This window comes from Triturus cristatus, chromosome 5_1 (assembly GCF_964204655.1).
Source record: "Triturus cristatus chromosome 5_1, aTriCri1.1, whole genome shotgun sequence".
In the NCBI taxonomy this organism is placed as follows: Eukaryota; Metazoa; Chordata; class Amphibia; order Caudata; family Salamandridae; genus Triturus; species Triturus cristatus.
In genome coordinates, this window is record NC_140587.1 from 211486788 (window position 1) to 211514152 (window position 27365).

The window sequence follows — 27365 nt, forward strand, 5'->3', positions numbered from 1 at the left end:
TACATCAAACATCCTTAATGGTGGATCTCATTAACCCAATGCATTTCCAGCTATCAGTAGCTCTTCGTCAGGGGTTCACTAAAAACGTTAAAACATTGCCATTAGTTAGTGTTTTTCAGACCACTGTATGCTAATCAAACATTACAGCAAACAATCAATGGCAAGCTTAATTGAAAAACTGACGTTCTCCCTCAAAGTGCGCAATAATACGCGAAAAACATTGTGCCCTGGGGAGCTTCACACACCTTTATGAACCCTTCATTATTCAACCTTGCCTGATGTTCCCATTGCCCATTATCCCATGATGTTTCCCCCTCAAATGCCTACCCCATTCTGAAGTTGTTCGTACCTTCGTAAAGTAACGTAATCTTTTTCTCCATAGCGAGTCTGCTTCCCGTGCACACCAGTGTTAAGTTAAGTTAAGCTTGCCATTGACTGTTTGCTGAAATGTTTGATTAGCATACAGTGGTCTGAAAAACACTAACTCATTTCTTTACTAACCATTTGGTGCCTGCAGCCTGTTTCCTGGGTCACAGTTGGCCTCTGTGTATTCCTACCAGCGAGCCACACAATAAAGAATCTGGATGTTGGCAGGATGGGCCATCCTGACTTTATGAGAGGGGCAGAGCTGTCACCTATCATACTTGCACTTCAGGGATACTGCCCAGCTCACACACTGAAGACTTCAACCTAGCCTATTGTGCTTGCAGACAGACTGGAACCAAGGCAGGGATGCAGGAAGTTGTAGACACCTTTTCTGGGGAAAGCCTCCAGAAGTTTTTTCCACCTCAAAGAGAGCACCAGGTATAAAAAGGCGACCCTCAGACCCACTCATGAGTATACACTCCTAGACCTGTGGATACTCCAGAAAAAGAACTGTCCTTCTGCTAGAGGACTGCCCCACTGCGTGAGGTCTGCCCTGCTGTCTGAGAAGGAAGATTGGACCTGCACGCTTTATCCTAGGCAGAAGTGACTCCAAGGGTCAGCTGGCTGACCTACTGTTGTAAGCTACAGGGACACAACAAGCTCTAAAGGCCTCTCTGCAACTGCCCATCTAAACTGCTGCACCAGACCTGTAACTGGACCCCCCTCTGCCCTGTTGACCTCTGCTGGAGTGAGTTCCTGTTCCCCAAGAAGTGCCTCCCATGTTATGGACCCTTGGCATGGCATCAGTTGAGCTCCTTCTAGAAAATGAGGAGAAATCCTGACGTTTTGGGCTCTTTGCGACCGCAAGATCTTGCTGCCCATGCTGACTGCCAATGCGAACACGCCTCTTCATGCTACAGCGACTGCCACCGACAACCAGCTACTCAAGATCTGCACTTCACGCTACAGCAATGACAGCCTGTGGTGACTGCCACCATGAAGCTCCAGCAATTAACATCCACAACATCCAGCAGGATCTTCGTGTTACAGTGACGACCGTCCGTGATGCCTGGTCTCCTCCACCATGAACTGGACCCTTGGTGCTGGACTTTAGAAGGTAACTTTTTCAGCTGGACCCAGCTGGTCCTTGTATCCAGCATGTGCTCCTTCGCACTCAGCCTAAACTTGTGACTTCCACCTGGTCTCGCACAACCAGATAACTGAGAGTGGTGCTTTGTGCTTTTAGGCGCTATACTTACTTTAATTCTTTGAAATTGCATAGCTGTGGTTCTTTTGATTCTATTTTTGTTGTTTTGTTGTCAAATAATTAATTAAATTTTACACTATTTTTCTAAATTAGTGTGGATATTTCTTATGTTGTTTTTCACTTTATTACTTCCAATGCGCTTCTAAACACTTTACACGTTGCCTCTAAGTTAAGCCTGGCTGCTGCTTAAGCTCCAAGCTACCAGAGGGTTAAGCACAGGTTAATTTTGTGACTTTGTGGTTCACCCTTACAAGGAGTGAGGCTGCTGCTTGAGAAAGGCTCACATCTCTCTCAACCAGCAACCCATTTTCTCACACAGGGCCAGGACCAAATGGGCAGGGCTGGAAACAAATGGGCAGGATTGGTTGGTGGTCTAAATATTTTGAGAGGCACTAGAGGGCCATGGACACAATGGCTGTACTCTTCTGAAGTTTAGGGCATAGCCTAAAATTAAACTCTACCTCACTTTGTGGAAAACCCAATATGGGTGACAATCAGCTTGAGAAACACAGCCTGTTGGAACTCCATTTTGGTGCATTTACAAAATTCCCTTTCCTCAAGTAATTTTAGGGGTTCCACAAATGCAAACACCAGAAAGGGGACAAGAAAAGGTAAAGATAAAAAGGGCAGGGGTTAAGTGGCAAGGTAGTGAATAGAGGTACTCGGATGTACGTCGTTACAACGCACACTTTTACAACGCATGCACTTACAACGCATTTTTTACAACGCAACATCCATTACAACGCATGCCATTACATCGCAGGACACTACAACGCATTTTTAAAAACTACCTTTACAACGCATTCCATTACATCGCATACTACCTTTACAACGCATACCATTACAACGCATAATATTACATTGCATTTAAGGTAAGTATTGGATAGTATAGGGGTAAAAATTACTAATCTTACTCCAGGGGGTGCAACAGTAGGGTAAGTGTTGGATAGTATAGGGGTAAAAATTACTATTCTAACTCCAGGGGGTGCAACAGTAGGGCAAGTGTTGGATAGTATAGGGGTAAAAATTACTATTCTAACTCCAGGGGGTGCAACAGTAGGGTAAGTGTTGGATAGTATAGGGGTAAAAATTACTATTCTTACTCCAGGGGGTGCAACAGTAGGGTAAGTGTTGGATAGTATAGGGGTAAAAATTACTATTCTAACTCCAGGGGGTGCAACAGTAGGGCAAGTGTTGGATAGTATAGGGGTACAAATTACTATTCTAACTCCAGGGGGTGCAACAGTAGGGAAAGTGTTGGATAGTATAGGGGTAAAAATGACTATTCTAACTCCAGGGGGTGCAACAGTAGGGTAAGTGTTGGATAGTATAGGGGTAAAAATTACTATTCTAACTCCAGGGGGTGCAACAGTAGGGAAAGTGTTGGAAAGTATAGGGGTAAAAATTACTATTCTAACTCCAGGGGGTGCAACAGTAGGGTAAGTGTTGGATAGTATAGGGGTACAAATTACTATTCTAACTCCAGGGGGTGCAACAGTAGGGTAAGTGTTGGATAGTATAGGGGTAAAAATTACTATTCTAACTCCAGGGGGTGCAACAGTAGGGTAAGTGTTGGATAGTATAGGGGTAAAAATTACTATTCTAACTCCAGGGGGTGCAACAGTAGGGTAAGTGTTGGATAGTGTAGGGGTTTTTATATAATATTATGCATTGTAATGGTATGCGTTGTAAAGGTAGTATGCGATGTAATGGAATGCGTTGTAAAGGTAGTTTTTAAAAATGCGTTGTAGTGTCCTGCGATGTAATGGCATGCGTTGTAATGGATGTTGCGTTGTAAAAAATGCGTTGTAAGTGTAGTGCGTTGTAAAAGTTGCGTTGTAAAGGTTGTTCCCCGAGGTACTCTAGAGTATAGGTAGGTGTAGTGTGAGTTGGGCATGAGAAAGGGAACAGAGTGCAAAGGGAGGGACTGAGGTAAAAGCAGGGATAGAAGTATTACGGTGCTAGTGTATAGGTGCGGAGGAGTTAAGGAAGTGGGAGCAATGTTACCTCTAACTATACTGCAGCAAAAATATGGGGGCATGACATCAAGCACGGCGTTAAAATTATCGCCGCTTTAGCGGCAGAAAACTGCTGCTAAAGCGGTGATAATGGGCTTGATAATAGGCCCTGGAGAATTCGAATAGAAGCCCATGTTCACACCAGAACATGGGCTTCTATGGGAATTCTTAAGAGCATATTATCAAGCCCATTAACGCTGATTTAGCGGCAGTTTTCTGCCGCTAAAGCGGCGATAATTTTAACGCCGTTTCTTGATAATATGCCCCTTGGTGTTAAACAATGCCATGAAGTTCGTACAATTCCAGTCTCAGCTGTGTATCATGTGGAGATTCCTAGCATCCCACCCTCATGGGTGGGTGCAATTATAAAGGGTCATCTCCCTTCTGTGACGGACCAGATGTTGAAAGGCTGCCAGCAGTTAGCCGTGTTATGTCATGTTATGTTATGTTATTGTACTTGTAAAGCGCTCAACTCACCCTGGGGCATCTCGGCGCCGTCACTGATATACCTTACTACATTGTCAGCCCTGACACAAGGATCGAGTACCCAGGCTTTGGCCATCAGCTGAGTGGGCAGTTAGAGTATGAGAGGCATCTGCTCTCAGATGAAATTGCCCTCAGCTGTGTGAGGTTCACTGTAAATAGAGCGTCTGGTGTTTCACTGTATCTCTCCTACAAGGTTATCAGCAAAGATTAGTGCCAAAGGGGATGTCTGGAATGTGTGTCGGCATTAGTGATGTCACCAGAGAGAAGCAATGCATTGAATGACTGAAACGTCAGAGCGAAAACCAAGTTCCTGATCTAAACAAGACAAAATCATGACGTGGCGCCTAGCCCTGGGCTGATCTCATAAAGGGGTAGCCATCAGTGGCGGCTGGTGACATTTGAAAGTGACAAGGGGTAAAAGTTTGGGATTAGTGACCTGTGGTGAGCAAGGGCAGCAAGCGAGGGGTTCTCTCTCTGACAAGATTTTGAAAAAAAATGTGAGCAAATGCTGCATTTTCAAGCAAATTTAAAAAAGTAACAAGGCAATTGTGAAAGTGCAGTTATGACACCAATAAAGAGATTTCATGATAACGCACGGAGCTGCTTATTCAGTATAACCACAGAACTTGATGACAGACTTTGAGATAACAAGGCTGAGTACCTCTCAGATTTCCTTATTTATTGATATACCTTTAAAGATGAAATCTACTGAGGAGATACAAGTTGGCACAGGTCCAGTTTGATCGTGAGTGTCCTGGAGAGTGGCACTGCCAGCCTGTCCTTGGCTCATGCGCCAGAAGGTTGGCAGCCTCGGGTGATTCGCGTTTACGGACCTTCAGCAGAACGTCTAGAAGTCAAACACAGCGAGGCGACATTCATTTCCCGAGAGCCTTTCCTTGGTGTTCTGTAGGGCTGGAGTACCTGTGGGGTTCCTATTTAATGAGCACCGAAATAATGAACAGACTGGATGGATATGGCTGCTCTGGTTTAAGCAGTCATTTATGTTTGAGGATGCGACTGTTAAATTAGGTTTATAAAGCAAGGCATAACAACTTTATTTCTACTATCCATGATTTTCTTGATGCATTGCTCATGGGGAAACAGCCTTTTTAACGCAACCGTTACAACGCATGCGATTACCCTGCACGCTGTTGCAACGCAAAAGGTGTGCAGCAGTGCGTAGAAGGTGTTGGATTTAACTCCAAAACCTTCCCGATTGTTGCACACACTGGAGTTCGAATAGAAAATTAATCTATTCCAACTTCCAGCGCTCCACCAACAGAAAGCCGGGGTAAAGTTTTGCATTGCAACGGCATGCGATGTAATTGCATGCGTTGTAAAGGTTGCGTTAAAAAGGCTGTTTCCAGCCAGTAGCGGCTCGTGGAGGGAGTTTACATGTACGATAACAGCACATAGCATGGAATTTTGCCTAAAAGCTTTGTCTCCTTGCCAGGGATAACGTCAGCTGAATAATGGACGGTATTTCGGTTGTTTGGGGGAAACGCGGTGTCCAGGTTGTTTCCGTAAATGTACCTTTTGAGATGATTTGTCTTTCTTCTATTCTTGCTGTGCATGAGGCTCAGGTGAAAGGGCCTCAACTCAGGTGCAGAGGTGAAAACACTCCGGACGGCGGCTCTTTGAAATGTCCAAGGAAGGCAGTGTGGCGACGTCTCCATGCAGCGCTGTCCATGGGTGCCTCATCCCAGCTGCAGACCAGACCCCTCCAGGTTCCTCCTGCACGGACCCCGGGCAGAGCCAGAACATTTGTGCGCAAGGCTGCGGCTGTGCAAGCGTCCAGAAGTCAGGGCTGCATGCGGGGACCTGTTTATCTTAGACTCCAGTCCTACATGATCAATAGCCTCACCTCACTGGGCCATTCCCACCCACACGACTCCAGCAGCGTGAGGATTGGTTGAGCGTTGATATCCCCTGACCCAGCAATTGGCTGGGTCAGGGGCTACAAATGATCATTTGGAGCCTTGGGGCTGCGGCAACAATACCCTAGGCTCCTACATTACAGAGCCTGATGAGGGTTCAAGTGTGCATGTCGGGCTGGTCGGAGCAAGGCATCCATCCAAACTGGCTTGTGCACTTCACACACAGGAGGGCCGGCACCTGCCAATCAAGCAGGCACACTCAGAGGGGAGGCTCGCCCTGCTTACCCATGTAACTTCTTTGCCCGGGCAGTGCGGCTTAAAAAAAATGGGGGGCTAGGCCCCAGCACCCCCATAAAGAAACTGCCGCTGGTTGTCATACATTTGCACACCTACACTGAAATGTATGAGATGGTCCTTTTATGTTGGATGAAAGTGAAGAGATGAAGAAATGGAACCGGAACAACACACCCTAACTGAATTTGGCAAAGCCACAGTTTTTAAGACAAACATGTATTGTTTTTGGCACTAGTTGTCTTTCAGGTTTGAATAGGCTGAAAACAGAAAACACAACTGTTAAAAAGTAAGACAAACTCTCATTGCAAAATGTGAAAGAACAATCAGGCATTGACTACACTGGCATTAATCTGCACGTTTTAAAGTGCAAAGATGAACACAAAAGGGCAAATTTATGAGCCTCTTTGCGTTGCTCTTACACCGCGCAATGTGGTGCAAGAGCGATGCAAATGAAAAATGAGATTTATGACCTTGCGTGGCCCTGTGTGGCTTCGTAAATCTCAAGTATTGCAAAGCAGTGAGTTGCATTACTCTGCACCAGGGAGGCGTTTCATTGGGTGTTACATGGGTGTTCCCAAGCAACATCCATGGATTTTGATGCATTCCCAGATTTACAAAAATAGGAAAACCTGGGAATGCCCTTAAAAGACATGGCTCCCCAGAGAGACGTAAGGAGGAGAAATATATTTTATTCTCCTCTTTTCAGGATTGTTTTTGTGCAGGAAGGTACCCCTTCCTGCACAAAAACAATCCTGAGCAAATAGTCATGGAGATGTTCATCATAGATGAGTGGGAGTCGAAGGTCTTTGACAATGACTTCGGAGGCCAATTATTGCTTCAATCTTCAACTTTGTGGACAGGAGAGTGTCCTTAAAATCGACAGAGAGAAAGGTTATTTACAATATGAAGGATAAAGTTAATGATGTTTCCAAACTTCACTTCCCTGTGCAATAAATCTAAGGCTGAAAAGTATGTTTCAATGAGGATGAATAATGATTAATAAATAAAACGTAGAGGTAAAAAGAGTTATGGCTAACATGCATGTCTATCGGAAATACAAAAATGCATAAGTATAAAACCTGGGTTTGTACTGTTACATTTGTGAATTGTAGAAAGAGACAAATTAAATCTTACCCTGATCCCTAACTGTTACACCCTTGTTAACTTTCATCCTCACGTTTTTAGTTCTCTCCTGTCAAAAGGCCTATACGGAATGTTATGATACTTACAGAGGCTTTTATATCAGCCCATTGCTTACCATTGGTTTTCTTCTATGTCACTCTCGTTTGCTAGTTTCTTATTGGATGGAGTATATTTCTCTTCTTATGTTTGTCCCTTCCTGGGGTACAACATCTGTACCATCCATTTAACTGGATGACTTCTATCCTTCCACTGCTTACATTCAGGGAACTACTTTTGTTGCTTTCAGCGCATCATGGGAGTGCATGTGATTTAATGCTCTCTCTCTCCCTCGTACTACTTTCCCACTCACATCCTGTACTCTTATTGTTTCTTCCCACCACCCGCTCCGCCAGCTAGCCAACTGCTTCCCAAACACTCCTCATCCTGCTTGGTCTTTTTCTGGTTTCTTTTCCATCCCCCCCAACTCCTCTATTGGTTCCAGGCCCCTCCCTGTTCACCGTTCCTACATGCTGCTCTGCAGCATTCTGTTGCTTCAATTGATCTTTGATTGCTCCACAGCCCCTCACCCGATCGCATTTTACTTTTTGATTTTTTTTTTCCGAGGGCACAGAAGCTGCAATTTGCCCTTAGGCTGCTCCATGAGCTGCAGTGCACCTTTGAAAAAAACAATTATCACCCCAGGAAGGGTGTCTACTCTCTTGACATGGGAAATTAAAATAAATGAAATGGCTGCCGCTGATTCATGGCACATATGCGCAGTGGCATTACGAGTAACCCTGGGCGTAGTTCACGAAGTAGCACTTCGCGAACCTACGCAAAATGAAGTTCGCACTACGCGAGCTACGCGTAGCACTTCGCGAACTGCGTAGTACCTTGTTCGCACTATGCCAGATGTCGTTTTCAATGATTGCACAGTGCGGACAAGCAACCGGCACTGTGCAATCATTGAAAATGGCATCTTGCACAGTGCGAGCTGTAGTTTTCTGCTGCTCGAGTAGATTTTTACTCGAGCTTCAGCTTTCTCAACGCGAACTGGTAGTTTCTCATCGCGAGCGGTCGCGAGCATACGCGACCACGCACAATGAGAAACCTGACCTCCTCGCGTTGGGAATCTCGCCGGGAGGTTTATTTTCCATGCTCGTGATCGCCAACTTGAAGTTGCTGATCGCGAACAAGGAAAAAGTTTCGCCGGGATGTCCTTTTGCTTGCTCGCGGTCGCCAACTTGACGTTGAGGACCGCGAGCAAGCAAAAAATGACCGCAGCACTACGCAACACTAAGCTACGCGTGTTCGCACTGTGCTACGTGCAGTTCGCGTAGTGCGAAGTAGCGCGAACTTCGCAAACTACGCGAGCGTAGCGTAGTGCTTTGCCCAGGCTTAATTACGAGTCTTGAGGGGGGGGCCCTGCAAAGTGCATGCAAGGGGCCCTCAATGCTTAGAACTCAGTCTGGAGCTCTCAGGCCAGGAACATGCCAGTGCCAAAGTGGGGCCCGGGAGCTCGGTCCCCCCGCACCACGGAGTCTACGAGGACTTTTGTTATGCCACTGCATACGTGAACTGGCGTTATGACACATAGGTGCACTAGCGAGACTGCCATGCCATGAAAAAAATTACCACCACAGCATTATGGCACATGCCTACAAAAGCATGAAAGCATGGTTACACATGCACATGTATAGGTCATCATGCTGGGGCCAGCCATTTTCTTTTTAAAAAAGCGAGACCGGGGGGGGCGTGGCCAGCTGTCGACGGAAATGGCCGCACGGTTACTGAGCTCCGGCGCGCCACTCCCGATAAATCCGCTTTACACTGTCTGCCCTGGCCTAATCTTCGCCCTGAGTGCCTCTACGATCGCCTATACCACTGCCCAGGGTGCGGTGTCAGTTTGATGTCAATCGGGTGTATCTGGCGTTAGACGCTCCAGACGCTGACTCTGCTGGGTGCGACCACGCTGACAGGAAGTGCAGCCCTGCGGCGGCGGAGAACAATGCAACGCCGCGGTTGCGGCCTAGTCCGTGCAGCGCCGCGCCGCGCTTGCTGCTTGAACTGGCCGGCACCCGGAGCTGTTTATTTGACACTTGAACCGTTTGTTGGATTGCAATCGTGGGCGTAGGGACCTCGCACAGGAGTGCATCCGCCCTACCTCTGTTTTTCATCGCCCTTCCAGCGCATCCGTGCCTCCAGCGGGCCGCGAGGCCTTGGGTCTTTGAGCGCCCCCATCAGCCTCTTTCTTAAGCAGATTGGTGACATCGCTGGGGGCGATTGGTTGAGACGACGCTTCTCTGCCTTGAAGACGCCCGCACTGCCATCGCCGTGAGCCCCTAGGCTCTATTGGCCGCCTTGCCCCACTTCATGTCTTGCAAGTAGTGTGGGCCTACAGGTGGGTATCCATTGCTTTCATCTGTGTCTGGTGAGTCGCGCTGATTGACTTTGCTTTGGCAGTTACTTCCTGATGTTGCCTGTGGTGCGAGTGTCCAGGTAGGCTCTTGAGGGTGTTCTTTGATGACCTCATTTTTAGCAAGGAGGATATTGCTTCGCCCGCGGTGGGGCTAGTGAAGAACCTCTTTGGGCCCGACGACCAGACTGTTATCAGCCCAGTGGGACGCGCAGGGTACCTGGGCTCCCATTATCCGTGACCTGCGTGAGGCAACAAACCTGTGGCCTTGGGTGAGTCTGTGGGGTGTTTTCCAGTGCTGCCCTGCTGGGGGTGAGGGAGGCACATGCCAAAGCCGGCAGGCCACGTGGGGTGTCCCACGGCAGGCGGCTGTGAGTAACTTCTGCGTCCTACTCCTTCACGGCCTCCTCCCAGCGGAGCCACCATGGTGACAGGCAGGAAAGGGCGTAATGTGACACAAGCCAAACTGGACAGGTTTGCGTGGAAGAAGAGCCACGAGGACAAGCCGGGCAATGCTGTGGCTCACGATGGTGATTCTGAACCCACCAATAAGGACCTCCTGGTGGCAATAACCACCGTGCTGACTTTTTTGGAGCACAAAATGGACACGGTCATGACGGAGGTGGCCCTCATACAGAAAGACATGCACAAAATGGCCAACCGTGTAAATACCATCGAGACCACTACGACGAAGGAGCAGGTGGCCGAGCTGCGCTCATCTCATGAGGCCTTCGCAGTTCAACTCGACGAATATGAAGGTAGAATGCGGTGCAACAATATCCGAATTTTGGGCATTCCGGAACGGGCGGTGGGGCCAAACGCCAATCTCTTAAGTCGAGGAACTCATCCTGAAGCGTCTGCAGCCAAGGGGTCTCTCCAAGTGTTTCTCGATTGAGCGAGCCCATCGTGTGCCTGGAGGCAAGCCCAAACCAGGGCCCCCCCGTCCGCTTCTCGCCCGAGTGTTCAATTATCGTGACCTTGACTTGATCCTCCAAACAGCATGGGTTGCACCCCCACTGACTGTTGAAAACAGTAAGGTCTCGTTTTTCCCAGACTTCACCCTGAGGGTCCAAAAACAACGCCGGAGCTTCTTGGAAGTGAAACGGGCTCTCAGGGACCAGGAGATTAAATATGCCATGTTATTCCCCGCGAAGCTTAGAATTGAATCGGATGGCAAACTGTGGTTTTTCACCAATCCTGAAGAGGCCTGGGACTGGCTCAAAGGCTGGCGCACGGTGGGTAAGTAATCCCACAAATCGACACCGAACGCTGGGGAACTCAATGAGTGGCGACAGCAACCTCGAGCTCCGCCTCTCTCTGAAGCGAGTTCTCAGGGCACCACGGGGTGATCATGTAAGACTGAACTTGCCAGAGCACTACACAATGTTTTCTGGGTTTGCAAGGTTGTGATGCGGCTGCTCTCCACTTTATGGGTTGTGTTTTTGTTTTATTGGCATGGGTTGCTGGATTTACTTTTGGCTCCGGGGTGACTGCCTCTGCGTTTGCTTAGATTTTGCTGCATAGGCTTTAGCGAATCCTTTTCTCTGAATGTCTAATAAGGCTGTACCATGTTTTCTTTTGGGGTGTTGGGGCCGGGGCTGGCGTTTGTTTCACTATTTCCTGTTTTAGGGAGTGGGGTTGTACACGTCCCCGAAGTTGATGTGGGTGGGCGACAGGCGCGCTGCAAGTTTGGGGTGGTGGGTGGTTTTAGGCCCGTTCTGCAGGGAGGCAGGGTGGGGGGGCGTTCTGGGAGACGGGGGGATTGTTGCTTTTGTTTTTGTTATTTCTGGTACCGGTGCATGCTATTGTTCACCTCTCCCTTCTTACACTCAATTCCGCTGTCATTGACATAAGTGACATCCACCTAAGCTGATGGCACGAGTCTTTGACACTTAACTTGTCCGCTTGGAATGTTAACGGATTGGGTGACAAAATGAAGAGGGGCATTGTGTTGCAATACGTTAAGGGTAATGAGCTCGATCTGGTGTTACTACAGGAGACACACCTGGTTGGGAGCTCCTGTGGTGCCCTGAACAGGAAAGGGTACAAAATGGTGGTCCATTCCGGCTTTACCTCGGGTTCCAGGGGGGTGGGGGTTCTGCTTCAGAGGGGTTGTCCCTACATCATCCATAACACCTGGACTAACCCCCAGGGCAGATACGCTGTGGTTTCGGGCACCTGGGAGGGACATGTTGTTAACGTCGTTTCTGTGTATGCTCCCCCGGACTGCAACGCCGGATGCTGCGTGACTTGGGAACCCTGCTACTGGACCTGCCGCTCGGGGTGTTGGTGTTGGGAGGGGATTTCAATCTCACGATGGAGGGTTCTCTGGACAGTCTCCCTCCCCGGGGGGACCCACTGAGAGGCTCAAACTTGCTGGAGTTTGCTAATGCCCTGGGGGTTGTGGATGTCTGGCGGTGGTTCAATCCGTCGTACCCCCGTTTCACGTTTCAAACGGGGGTACACATTAGCCAATCGAGGATAGACTTTGTATTTACTCATGCCCAAGACGTTCAGCTTTTTATCAGGTCCAGTTGCCTGGCCCGTGGGATCTCCGACCATTCTCCCGTCCTAGCGACTTTGGGATCTCGAAGTGGGGGATGCCCCAGCTCCATTTCCATACACCCATGGGCATTAAAAATTCTGAACATCAAAGAAGCTCTCCGCAAAGACACTGAATACTATTTTGCTGAAAATATTGGCTCAGTCGACTCTGCAGTGACGCTATGGGGGGCCTTCGAGGCAGTCATAAAGGGCAGGGCTTTATCACACATGGTGGGACACAGGGCGGAGCGATCCAAGAGACTACGGGGGCTGGAGGCTGAGGTCTCGGGTCTGGAGGAGTCGGTCGCCCGGGATCCTGATCACATCACACGCCACAGCCTTGCAATTAAGAGACAGGACTATCGATAGCTTCTCTTTGAAGACGTAGCGGCGTGCTCGCTAGCCTCCCGACACGAGCAGGGGGAACGGACAGGTAAACTCTTGGCGTGGCTTGAACAACGGTAACAGGCTGCTAGGTGGGTCCGCGCATTAGCGAATTCTGAGAGTACCCTTCTAATCGACCCTCAACAAATAGCTGACACATTTGCTAGCTACTATAAGGAGGTTTACACTAGTTCTCCTACGTCTCAGGCCTCGCTATCGGCTGACCTCCTGGTTACAATTGACATTCCCACTATTTCCCCACAAGACAGAGAGACCTTGGAGGCAGACATTACAGTGACGGAGGTTCAAAAGGCTATACAATATGTCCGTTCCGGTAAAGCTATGGGCCCTAATGAGCTTCCCATTGAGTTATTTAAACCCATGTCAACTCTGTTGGCTCCCCACTTGTTACATTTATATACTGAATGCTTTGAGTCGGGTGTCCTCCCCGCAGAGATCCGTGCCGCAGCTATTGTGGTCATTCATAAACCAAACAAGCCTGTTGACGGTCGAGGCTAAGATCCTGGCCAAACTCCTGGCGAATCGTCTCCTCCATTATATTGCTGATCTGGTCCACCCGGATCAATGAGGGTTTATGCCGGGGAGAAATACGGCCCGGAACTTGCGTCGAGTACATGGGGCCCTTGGTAGGCTCCACACCATAGAGGAAGATGCGATTCTTTTATCATTGGATGCCTCTATGGAATTTGATACCATCGAGTGGGATTTTCTTTTCGCTGTTTTGACTCGCCTGGGGTTCGGGCCCAAACTGATACGTTGGATTCGGCTATTGTATACTTACCCTACGGCCCATGTCGTCATTAATAACCATCGCTCCGCCACTTTTGTGCTTCATCGGGGCACGAGGCAAGGCTGCCCCTTGTCACCCCTTGTCTTAGAACCGCTTGCGGTGTGGGTCCGGGGTGATCCGGAGATACGGGGGTTTAAGTGGACGGCATATCACGAGGACCGCATCTCGCTGTATACTGACGATATCCTCCTATACTTGGCTTCCCCTGCGCGGTCGCTGCAACGGGTGCTCCATAATTTTCACATCTTCGGCGCCCACTCTGGATATCGGATAAACTGGTCCAAGTCCCAGATGTATGCGCTGTGGGGTCCCCCCCTCCCCGGGCGAGTCCTCGGGCTATGATATTCCGGTGTCCCCCCAGGGTTTTCGGTATTTGGGCATTTTCACCACTCCTGACTCCAATCTCTCTTTCAAACAAAATCTACTCGAACCTCTTCAGCATTTCAAATCCGACGCCGTACATTGGTGCTCTCTCCCCCTCACTCTTCTTGGGCACGCGTCCCTGTTCAAGATGCTAGCACTTCCGCGTTTTCTTTATGCCCTGCAGAATACCCCCATCCCGATCCCAGATTCTTAGTTTTCCCAAATCGACGGTGTATTGCGGGGATTGCTGTGGGAGGGCAGTACGCCGCGAATAGCAATGAATAAGCTCACCATGGGTTGGTATGACGGGGACATCAGTCTACCGGATCTCAGACTATATTATCAAGCGTCCCAGTTGATTGCTGTCAATAGATGGGTGTTTGAACCCCATGACGAGCCTAATTTCCGTACGGATCATTGGCTCACAGGACGGGCGGTTATAGCAGAGCACTCTACGCCAACCGCCGTAAACTCAACTTAACAGGTCCCAGGGCACGCACGGTCGAGATTTGGCACGGTGTTACCAAAAAGTTGGGTTGGCACAAGCGTCTGACGAAAGCGACCCCTTTATGGGAACCCGATGTTCTCGGTCATCAATGGGATTTAATCGGAATTTCCACAGTTAGAGACATCTGGGTTAAGGGGAGGCTGGCCATGTTTACAGAGCTTCAAGCAAAATACCAATTGGCTCCGTCCGAGATGTTTAGGTATTTGCAGATTAGTCACGCTGTGTCCTCCGCCCTGCCGAGGGAATGCCCCCTCCCCGACTCATCCCCTCTGGAAGACCGGCTGTTGTTGGAACCCATGGACCACAAGGCCATCTCACTTACTTACAAGAAGCTGGTCAACAACCGTGCTGACCCGATGCTGAAATTGAGGGGGGGTGGGAGAGGGATCTGGGAGAGATGGAGGACGACATGTGGCGGGACGCATTAGCCTCACCTCGAGAAGTAGCCATCCCCATGCACATGCGGCTCCTCCAATTCAAGATCCTCCACCGGGCCTACTTTGATGCTAAACTATTGTTCAAACTAGGTAGATGCCCCGATTCACTTTGTCTCCGACATCAAGAGGGTACTTTCATTCACATCTTATGGGACTGCCCACATATTCAGGACTACTGTGGGAAAATTGCCCGCCAACTTGAGAGGGCGGGAGGCAAATCCTTGGGGTTATCTCCCCAGCTACGCTTACTCAATATTTGGGGGGCGACTGACCTCACACATGCTGAACAGGCGTGGGCCTCTATGGGCTTTATTATTGCGAAACGGAATATTGCGCTTGAGACGGTCCTGGGCCTGGTTGACTTGGCAAAGGATATGGACACCGCCATGGTTGCTGAAAAGTCAGTATTCAAGGGACGGGGCTGCCCATGAAATGTGTTCAGAAATAGGGAAAATGGAATAAGTACAGAGGGGACATTTGCATCTCCCCGACGGTGGAGCTTCAGAAAGAAAGGCGAACACTGATGGCCCAGTTGACGGCGGAGGTGCTGGCTTCTTCCCCTTAGGTGTGGTGTTCTTGTTCTCTTCAGCCCCAGCCGCCTGTTGCACCCTGTTTGTATTCTCTGGACAGAGTTGTCTCTTATTGCTGATTGGAAATTGTATGAACGTATTGCTCTGCATGGACCCCTATCCCATCGAGGGGTAAATGTCACTATGATAATGTATGTACTGGAGGGAGAACTTCTTACAGTGAATTTATTCTGTATGTACCGCTACCCAGTTGGTGTTAAAATACAATAAAACGTTTTATAAAAAGCGAGACCCTTTGGTTTTTTCCATTTTCCAGGCAGATACCCATATGCTCCCATAGCACCTGCACCACCCTTCTCCTGCAAACTCTTACACCTTCCATTACCAAAAGCCTAACTCAACCTCCACACGTAACTCATCTTTAACCCTCCTCTTTCCCAAACCTCTAACCTAACCACAATCGTAACACTAATTATACCACTTTCTCTTACACCTGTCCTTACTACAAAATCTCTTAGAATAACCCTACCACTAGCCCAACCCCTAAAGGTAACCGTCTCCAACCTCGGTTCCTTACATCATCCTTAATTCATACCCCATTCATAACACCAACCCTTACCCTAACCCATACACGTATGTCATCCCTCTCACCATTCCCTACTCTAACTGCTAAATATAATCACACCCTAAATCACTACTTTTTATTCTGTATTTTTACTAAAACCGGTTGTCACTGATCCGAAATTGTGCAGTTGCTACAACTGTGGATAACAGTGGAGACATCAATGTTTAGTATCAAAACTGAGGGTTTGAAACTGTACTAACAAGTCTACACAGGATTGGGGACATAACAATGGCAGCATACACATGGATAGGTGTAGTTACTGATTCCCAATTGGGTCGTGGTTGGAGGTGACTTGCTGTATTTACTTGATGTCATATTTATTTATGCTTTCAGCAAAGGCGGGTTGATGCTTAATTTGTGAGTTGGGTAAATTAGCTGGAGCGGTCATTTTGTTTTATATGTTTTTGGGCGATTTCTTTTGGGTACTTTAAGTTCTAGAATGGGGTAGGTTTGGGTGGCATGGGGCACTGAAAGTTGAGTTTTTTTATACGTGAGGGCTGGAGGGGGTTAGACATTGGTGGTGGGGGGGGCTGTACCAACCTGAATGGTCTCTGGTAGAAAACAGCGCATGTGCTCATCTCAAAGCTTATGGCGCTACAGAGAGCATTAGTTTGCTCGTCCTGAGTGGGAAACTAGACAAGCCCCGGTTTCTGGACTGTCTCAATGTCTAAATATTACTACATTGAACACGTGGGGTCTCAATCACACCATTAAAACAAGGAAGGTATTGCTGTATCTAGAGATACTTAATGTAAATGTGACGTGTACCTGCGTGGCTGGGCCTATTGGAACTGAGGAGGACAAGTTGGCCATAACCCCTTGACCTGCTCCCCCAGAACAGTCCATCACTATTTACTTTCACCCACTGCAATCACATTGATTTGTTGAGGAATCGTGGTGCTTTTTTAGATCTGGTGTTAGGCAAGACCTATTCATTTTACTAAAATTAAATGCACACATATATTTACTTTTGGGGGCTTTCAGCCAGACCTCTTCATACATTAGTATTTTCTGCCCGCTACAACATACAGCTTGGGACAGTGGTTTAGCCCTCTTCACTCGGAGTGGCGGCCTTCTGCCCTATCACAAGGAGTACATTCACATATAAAGTAGTTCCGTCCAGCGCCAGGAACTACTATGGCAATGCATGCTTTTTGAGACCAAAACATATTTTTGCATTAGCCAATATTTTTGGGATTGATGACACAGCAACCTCACTAACAATACTGTTTTGTGAAAATCAGGAAAAGTCAAAACAAGCATTGACAAAGCCAAAAGCTGGTCGCTGTTGCCAAACCTATTGGCTTTGCCAGTGCTTGTTTACTGTTAAAGTTAAATGTTGCTCTTAGGATTCTGTGAATACTTTTGACCCATACTTATGGTTATGTTCTGCCCCAAGTTTACATATAATGGTGTTGAATAATGTGCTCCTATATGATATTTTAAATTGTGTCCTTCAAACATAGGGAAATGCATTGCTCCATGTTTTGAGTGGTTGTTTGTAAATACTTCAATACATTATACTTATCTCATGTCAGCTTTCACCACATCTCTGCTAACCTGCAGACTCTCTTGACAGCCCCCTCGACCCTTTCTCTCCTCCTACAATGCCTGGTAGCCACATCCAACCAGAGCTCAATGGGTGATAGATGACCTCAACTCTCTACTCCTGCTGTAACTGTGATACACAATGATATTACGCCACATGTTCATGCGCTGTAAGTGTACAGCAACATAGAGCAATATCTCAATGGGATTCTAACTAAACACTATTAACCTAGCCACATTGCTATCCACTATATCTGTCTTGAAAACTTTCCTGATATAGTATGGCTCGATATTAGGCGGGCATGGATCTGTATTAATCTAATAGGCCTGATACTCTTGATCACAATGTCAAACTGATGAAGGAGTATCAATGGGCTACAACTCAAAGCGTATGACATATGATTGTAGTTTATGTTCATAGGAGTATGGATCAGTCGACTACGACACAAGTGTGTTTTCTTATATTATGGAATTGTTAACTTCCTAATGTTTTATTCACAGTGAAAAAAGGTGGACAAATACGGTCACTAAGGTATAACTATGTATACATGAACTTACCTTGAATTATGTCATGCATTGATTGAAGAGCATTAATACTTTAAAAAAAACATGGACATCCTCATAAAGTCACCCTTCCGAAAAACTCCGCGATGCAGAGTTGAGTTTTTTCTCTGGAGCGGCTCACCAATGTTAAGTTCACGAGTGAGATAAATCGTGTGGTGAACCACCTCACAGTGAGATTTCTGAACGCAGGTGGTCGTGGCAGGTCACTACCACTCACGTTGGGAAAGCTGCTGCTCGCATAGAGGGAGCTTACACTTAAGTAGAAAATCTACTCTAGCGGCAGAAACAAGCAGCGCCCTCTGGCGTTCAGCGTGATGCTGTTTGTGTTGATTTTACAGCGCGGGAGAAACTCCTGGTGCTACAAATCAGCACGTGGTGCGGCAGAGTTTTTTTGGCACTTCACGAAGTTCTGCGTAGCACGACTCTGTGTACTATGCCCAGGCCTGGTTCATGAAACATAATACCCTCATCCATTTCAATACCTCCTTCAATCCGCACTAGATTCATCCTAAATAACAATACAAAATTCTAAAACTAATATTAAGAAGATTCCTAATAATGTCATCACCATTAACCTAAACCCCATAAAAACTATGTCCTCAGACATTTTTAAAAGGTTGCTATGAAAATGTACATCAGAAATACCCTACAAAAGAGAGATAAAATACATTTTACTTCTCCTTGATATCAACATACAAATATTTAAAAAAATGTTTGGGCCACACTCCCAACCCAGTAATGATCTCATGCTGCCCCAAAATTATTTCATCCTTAGGGGGAACAGAGCACATTGCACAGAGGGCAGAATGTTCTAATGTATAGACTCATGGAAATGTAGCACTACCAATGGAGTCCATTTCACATTTTTCGAATACATTAAGGTGGAAATCATGGGTCCCCTTTAAAATCTGAATGAATGCTTACCCTGGCGCAAATATCATGGAATACCCTGTCTGCCAAACTGGTAGTCTACTCTACACACTCTTTTAGAGTCAGACGGACCATCATGTTTCTGATAGGTTGAAACCAGACTGATACGTTGACGGACTCAGGGTCGTCAGTGTAAGTACATCAGACTGTTTAATCTATTTAGGGTGGATGGTGGGATCTATGTTTTTCAGTTTAGGGCCACCAGATAAAGCCTGAAGGAGTGGTATGTATACTTTTAAGTGCGCATTTCTGGCCGGCCAAACACACATGCGCACTTAGGTTTCTCCAACCTAGCTGTATTACACAGCCGGGTTGGAGAAACAGCACAGACTCCCTGTGCCTGACCGAACGTCTTTTCAGCCCGCTTAGGCTAATCCTCATGCTACTCTCAAGCTTGAGAGCAGCGCGGGAATTGGATGTGGAGTCCGATGCTGTCCCAGGGACTGCTGGAACCAGGAAGAGAGGAGCAGGAGGTGGCCGGCGGCACAAGATAAGTCTTGTTTTTTTAATTTTGATTATTAACCCTCCCCGCTCTCCCCCCGCCGGCTCCCTCTTCCCACCCGCCCAACCGGTCTTTGTGTCTCCGTCGGCAGCCAATGATTGACAGTGCTTGTTTATAGCAGATTTTGATGCCTGTTCTGCTGCAGTTTGTTGCTAGTGACCATTAGGTGGCACTGAAAGGCAATAAACTAATGTTTGAACATGGTTTTAATTTCTTAGACACAATGCAGTTGGATGCAGGATGAGCTGAATCTCCCAGCAGTAAAATGAAAAAGCTTCTGTGTTTTCAAACAAAGAAAGGTAGGAAAGCAACAAATAAGAGCAAGGCAACTGAGATTGGCATGGAAGACATCCAGTCTTGAGCAAGGATTGGCTTTGTCGAACACTGTGTACAATTCTTTCTTCAACAGACAACTGATGTCTGTAGAGAGACTGCAAGGAAGTAAAAATTGACATTACACTCCAGAATTCATATCTTTTCCCCATGGAGTGGATCTGCTCTATGTTGTCGCCCCTCCAATCTTAGACTTATATGTTGATCCCTTAAAGAAAGTATTAAGGAGATTCCAACTAAATATACTTGAATAAGCTGATGAAACTGAGCTCTACCTAAAATTCTCCCCTGAGCAAGACTACACCACTGCAAAACAAATATTGGGAAAGCAAAGCTAATAGGTCTAGAATCAGTGTATTGCATGCAAACTGCATCTGTGAATTCCTGTTTGCACATGTTAGCACATTAAATCCAGACCTATTGGCTTTGGTTGGCAGTGCTTGTTTTTTGTCTGTTTGCTGTGAACCATCGTGAGTGGTTCAAGCAAAAGCAAAGGGATTTTCCAAACCTTTGGAATTGTGTTAATTATAGGGGAATAGACCACAGTGGTAAACTGGCAACTGACTAATGTTGTGACGTTTGAGAGAGGAGATATGAAAAAGGTGTTTACAGACTCCTGAAGCCCATAACAAATTCGCTATCAAAACAACTAAAGCATAGAGCCAATAAATATTTACTAGGATATAAAAATGTTATAATGCAATGCAACAGTCGAAGTTCTCTTGTTGGTCAGATACTTTTTGCGCCTTTGCTCAGTCAAGATTTCTGCCTTCTGAATTAGCCTCCTTTTTAGCACTTAAAAACCTTGAGTGGGACCAGTCTGGAGGCTGTAACTAGGTAGGTTATCCCTAAGCAGGATACCTCAGCCATGAGGGTCAGCTGAAGTTGGACAGCTCTGAGCAGGACCAACCTGATTTTCCTGCTGCCGTAATTGCATCTGGAGTGGATAGTCTTGGGTGATTAGTCATGGAAGCACTTCAGCAGAGGCCTGACAGAGTCCAGTGGGGGTCTACTTGCCACTGTTCATGCTATGAAAAGGCCTCTTGCATCTTTTTGGCCCACGTAGCTTCACAGAAAGTCAGCAAACTATCCCTTGGAGTAATCTTCTCAGTCCTAGGTAGAAGGGGGCAGGCCCAGCCCTTCAGGACTCCACACAGGTCACAGACAGCAGATTCAGCCCATTTCTATTCTGCCACATGTTCACAAAGTGTTCAGAGGTGCTGGAGATGAGGAGCTATCTTTGTTCCGTTCAATAGCCGGTTCAATAGCGACTGCTGAACACTCCATGAGCAATGGATAAAAAAATTCCAAGGGCAGTCCTTCCTACTTCTGTAATACCACCTGTTTGCCTCACTGAAAACTGTCCCACAGTGCACAATTCTCAATTAAATTCAACATAGCAGAATCATTCTGCCCCTGGAAGGAGCTTGTGGCACACCTTGAGGTGCGTCTACGGTAATGAGCAGACCCACTCAGCCACTCTAAACTGGTTCTGGCACCAGATCCCTCCTCCATGGAGATTCAAGCTTTGAGAGTTGAAGTGTATCCTGTGATGAAAAGACCTCCTTTCCCCAGGCTTCTCTTATCACTAAACTATAAAAGTACATGTCTCCCCATGGTCCTTTTCGAGTTAATGAAGTTCCTGACCCTCCTCAACTGCCCTTCTTGGGTTAGACTGTATCACATACGTCACCCAAGCCTTACTGCCAGGTCCAAGACACTGTCCCTGCTCTAAGGGCAATAATTCCCACCTCATCAGAGGCAGCACTAACAGGCCAGCTGCAGGCGGTGTAATAAAATAGCAGGGTTATTTTGACAGGCACTTCTGGGGGTTTAAAGCTGCTGCTGTCAGCCTACACATGTGGGCCTGAAGCCACATTTTACTTGCCAGCTTGGTGGGTTCCAGTCCACAAGTGACATTTACTTTCCATGCCATTGGTGTATTTCCCTGCACCATGTACTATGGTCTTACTGGGAAGCAAAATATTCCAATTAGGGATTAGCCACTTGTACCATATTTTAGGAGTCGGAACACATACATTTGAGACTGGACAGCACCACCTCAGTGCACAGAGTTCGGAAGCCAGCAGAATCAGTCCACAAAAATGGGGGTTAACTATGCCAAAAGAGGCATATTCTCACAGAGGGGCAAACACAAGAATGGGGATGAACGCCATTGACTCAAGAGCAGGCATGAGAAAGAAATAAAGCCATCCAATCATGAAGGAGCCCATTCTAAGTAAGCATGTAATGTATTGGGAACAGCAAAAGTGTCTACAGACAAATTAGCTGTCTGTAGCTGAGGCCTAACAACAATCAAATGACAAAACACAAGGGAAAAGGGTTCCAAACTATGACATCAACAAGAGTACTGTTAGAGTAATACCAAGTAGGGATGCTATTGGTATATATATTTTGGATACCTGTCTCTTTCAGGTTTCAAGACTCTGCAGAAGCCTTAAAGCTGCCTCTCGAGCGCTAAACAAAACTCATAAATAAATAAATAGATGTTGTGGGCAAGATACTCATTTAAGTAGATGTTTCCTGAACATATGAATTGACTATATGCCAGGTTAAAGAACTGAAGGGAAGTACAGTCAAAGGTTACAGTCAGGGCTGACCATAGAAGCAAAAGTGGCCCCCGGAAACTGTTACCAACATCAGGATATAGCAAATAAAAGAGCATGGTGAGAGAGAATGACCCTTTCCAAGAAGATAGTGTTTCTAAAAAATATTAGTAGCCAAATGTTGAATATTAAAGCATAGCTTTTTCACATATATTAGCTAAAAAGATATAGGTTTAGCAGGGAGATCTAAATGTAAACTATATAATATTATATTTCATGGCCAGGAGCAATATTTCTCTACTGACATTATGATTGTACCAATTGAAAAGACTTGCACCTGACATGAAACGCTGAATAAGAGAAGCAGTTGCCCTATGATATATAGTGTAACCCAATGGACAATATGCCCATTCTAATCCAAGGCCATGAGAAATAACAAAGTATTAAGCATACAGACTTAACTTTGCATAGGGCCGGATTTAGATTTCAGCGGACGGGTTACTCCGTCATAACAGTGATGGATAACCCGTCCGCTGAAATATAAATCCCATAGGATATAATGGGATTTATATTTCTGCAAACAAGTTATCCATCACCTTCCACCGAGATCTAAATCAGGCCTATTGTCACAATGTTCGGGCCCGATTCACAGAACAAACTTAAGACAAAATCCTAAACTTAGTACCATTTTGGTATTCACAGAATGCACTTACTACTTCTGGTATTCACAGAATGAACTTACTACTTTTGCGATTCACAGAATAAACTTACTACTTTTGCTATTCACAGAATGGATTAACGACTCCTAACTTTACGTCCGCACTCGGGCCGGAAATTCCGGCCCGGAGGCGGAGCTTCCGGCCCGAAGGCGGAGCTTCCAGCCCGGAGGCGGGGCTTCCAGGCCGGAGGCGGAGCTTCCGGCCAGTGGCGGACATTTAGCCATGGCCAAAATCTCCACCTCTGGCCCGGAAGCTCCGCCTCCGGCCCGGAAGCCCCGCCTCCGGCCCGCAAGCCCCGCCCCCGGGCCGGAAGCTCCGCCTCCGGGCCGGAATTTCCGGCCCGAGTGCGGACGTAAAGTTAGGAGTCGTAAATCCATTCTGTGAATAGCAAAAGTAGTAAGTTTATTCTGTGAATCGCAAAAGTAGTAAGTTAATTCTGTGAATACCAGAAGTAGTAAGTGCATTCTGTGAATACCAAAATGGTACTAAGTTTAGGATTTTGTCTTAAGTTTGTTCTGTGAATCGGGCCCCTAGTGTCTACATTACCCCTGGTATGTAAACACCGTAGCCATGCCAGGAATTTTTACTACACTCACATTTAAAGAACCATAGTCATGCAACTAATAATCATTACCCACAGGTATGCCAGTAATCCGCATTGCTTACCCATCCTGCACCATCATGTTAGGTACCATTGCAGAAACCACTTGATCCCACACTGGGGACCTCTCTACAGGAGACTGCACACCTCCTGTAACATCTGGAGCAGTCATACAGAGTAATTCGGACAGAACTAAGCTCACAACAGCTGCTGCAGTAAAAGGCACTGTTGAGGCCCTTTTTCTGTGGCCTGACACAAAGAAACAGATTTACTAAAACATTGCGCAATGCAGTGCAGCAAGCAAGTTGCTGTGTCACATTGCACAAGGGGGAAACTGATGCAGTGACATTGCAACAGAGATGCAGCACTGCTGCACTCGTCTCCTGAGCTTAGCAACACAAAAGTGTTTGTGATGTTTAGCATAGGTTTTGCACTGGAAGGATTGCTCTTTACAGTGCATGTGTACACTAAATCCTTCAGTTGTGTTGTAGTGAAAGCAGCATTGTGGTAAGTTCAGTTGAAACTGTAACAGAGTCAATAATTTAGTATGCATATACCATGTGCCAAGAGTGCAACCCTTGTGCAATAAGAAGAATAAATCATATGCTTTAATTATTATAGATGAACTCATAGTGCCTCACAAAGTCAAATCTGTTGCTATTAGTTCAAATTATCGTGATATCAGCTCTGAACTTATCAAAGTCTTCACAATGGCAATAAACATGTTCTGAAGCAAAATTGTACTCATAGATTGATCTGTTTCTTTTTTAGGTGATTCAAGTTGTTACTATGCAGACCACATCCACCGAAATTCCAGATTTGACCAAAATGACACATGCCGTGCCTCAAAACGACACCCCCTGCCCTTTCCTGAACACGTTGGCCCACTTGGACACTACACTCTACAATACATTTTATAAGCTGTGGATAACCCTGATGGTGATGAACTCCATAATATTCCTTGTGGGCATTGTACTGAACAGTTTGGCAATCTATGTTTTCTGCTTTCGGACCAAGAACAAAACGACTTCGGTTATCTATACAATCAACCTTATCATCACCGATTTACTGGTGGGATTTTCCTTGCCGACACGCATCATCATGTACTATAGCGCAGGGGACTGTAGCTCTTGCTCCTTTGTTCACATCTTCAGCTACTTTGTGAACATGTACTGCAGTATTCTCTTCCTTACCTGCATCTGTGTCGACCGCTACCTAGCCATTGTACAAGTGGAAGCCTCGCGGAAGTGGAGAAACCCAAACTTTGCCAAGGGAATGTGTGTGTGTATCTGGCTCTTTGCCATCATTGTGACTTTCTCCATTCTAACATCGGCAATCAATGTTTCATCTTGTTGCCTCTTCCAGCTCTTCGTCCTGACGGTCTTTGAATATTTCCTCCCGCTCATAATCATCACCATCTTCACCATAAGGATCATGTGCGCCCTGTCCAAGTCGAGCCTCATGCACCAAAGTCGCGAGAGACGGATGAGAGCTGTCCAGCTCCTCATCACGGTGCTCATCATCTTCACCATCTGCTTCACTCCATTCCATGTGAGCCAAGTAGCCATCTGCGCCAAGCCAGACACACCCCGCGACATCAGCCTGGTTGTCTACCATGTCACGGTGACACTGAGCAGCCTCAACAGCTGCATGGACCCAATTGTCTACTGTTTTGTCACAAACAACTTTCAGTCCACTGTGAAAAATATCTTCAGGAAGTATGAGCAGGAGCAAATTAGCGGAGATATCATCAGTATGCAGAAGAGCTCGAAAGGGTCGGGCGCCATAACGGCGATTTCAAACATAATAAGTTCTCCAGTGAACCTTCCTTTGCCCAGTAATGCCCAGTTATAGCCAGTTAGAGGACCCTGGCATCAGTTCAGATACATTATGGTACAGTGCAGCATGGGTTCTGCAACCGGTACAACAATGGCTGCTCTCTGGAAGGCACAGGAAATGCTCTCAATGCAAAATTCAAGTCTTTGGAGGTCTTGCTGGGTGTTGGAAAGGGAAGCCACAAGTGGGCATGAACGGAAAACAATGCCTTTCCAGCATTATACGGCATATGTGGCACATCCAAAATGGCTGCCATGCTCATAATGATCAAAGATGTATTTTAGTTTGTTTTCTCGACCAAGTTATTGCTTTATTGTCATAAAAAGTATGTTCTGAATTATTCGCATACTAATAGGAAAAGGGATATGTTGGATGTGAACCATCTCTGTTTCAACTGCATTTTTACGTGCTTCATGTACTCTTCAATCGAGGTCAGTAAGACAATTTAGTGTCATGCTGGATGTTTCCGTTACTAAAATTGTGGATTTGATGAAGAAAAACTGAGTATTCAGTACTACCAACATTCCACCACCACAATGGCTCAGACAGAAACGAAAAGGATAATTCTCAAAATGCATAATTTGATTCAGTGGCCCATCAACAAAGACTCACTTTTGAAGATGTCTTTAAAGTTAAAAAAAAAGTCCGACATTTTTATGTACTGTTTTTTTATTTAATGTTCCTTAATATTCTTAAATGTCATGGATAACTTTGCAATCTGTATAAATGCAGATTCTTAATGATTTCAACTTCTTTTTGGTATCAAAGAAATCTTTATATATTACATCGTTGAGTGTCTAAGGTCAATGCTCAGAAAAAAGGTAGCCATCTTTACTGAGGCTATCATAGCTATAGGATCACATCCTGAGGCAGTGAAGGAGGCATCTGAACTGAATAGAGGAACATACCATTTTTGTGTGTAGAGTATCAAATGAGTAATTTGATAAGTGGCATTACTTGATAAGCAATATGTAAATTTGATGAAGAAGACCCACAAAAATATAAGACCAAAAGTGTGCACATGTAATATTTGAGTCCACCGGTGCAAGGTAACCATGATAATCAAAGATACGGTGTGGTCATGCATTGGTCTGCAAAGTAATGATGTTCTTCAGTACAACACAAACATGTTTATTGATTATCTATTAAAAAGCTAACCAAAGAGTGTGTGAAATATTACTGTGGGATTTATAGGTTGTGAAAACTGAAGAAACGGAGGGAACAGTATTAAGTGTTTTTTTCCCGCACAAATAAATTATTTTCAGGTAAATAAATGTTTTGTAAAGTATGGTATGTTAATAAAATGTATTCATGTTAACAGGCCAGTCTTGAATGACGTTTGAATGATTTTGTGATCAATTCTTCTTGCTATGTGTTTCACATTTCTAGATTTACATTTACACACCCCAAGTACAGCCCAAATGGATTTATAGATGGGACGGGCAGCAATATGCATCACTCTTGGACACAATTTAGGCTACAAAATAACATAGTCCTGCTAAAATTATTGGCAAAACTATAATTGCATTAGTTATCGCCATTTTACCAGTATGGTTTCAGGGGCTTCTAAAGAATGTGTGACTGAGCATGCTGTATACAATGATTATTGTTCAATAAGTATATACAATTCAATTCAATAATCTTTATTCGGATATAAGGTATCCAAAAAATCACAAAACAGTATCTCACAAAGTTAAACATTTAAAACATTACATAA

The 27365-nt window shown here is 46.0% G+C and overlaps 1 protein-coding gene across 1 annotated transcript in view; it reads left to right on the top strand.

Moving 5' to 3' along the window:
* Nucleotides 1-26973, top strand: part of GPR20 (G protein-coupled receptor 20) — a 192466-nt gene extending 165493 nt beyond the window's left edge. Inside the window, exon 2 of the mRNA XM_085604828.1 lies at nt 24584-26973. Within this exon, the coding sequence (XP_085460954.1) occupies nt 24584-25666 (1083 nt within the window). The 3' untranslated portion in view covers nt 25667-26973. The remainder of the gene's footprint in view (nt 1-24583) is intronic.
* The last annotated feature ends 392 nt before the right edge of the window (nt 26974-27365 follow it).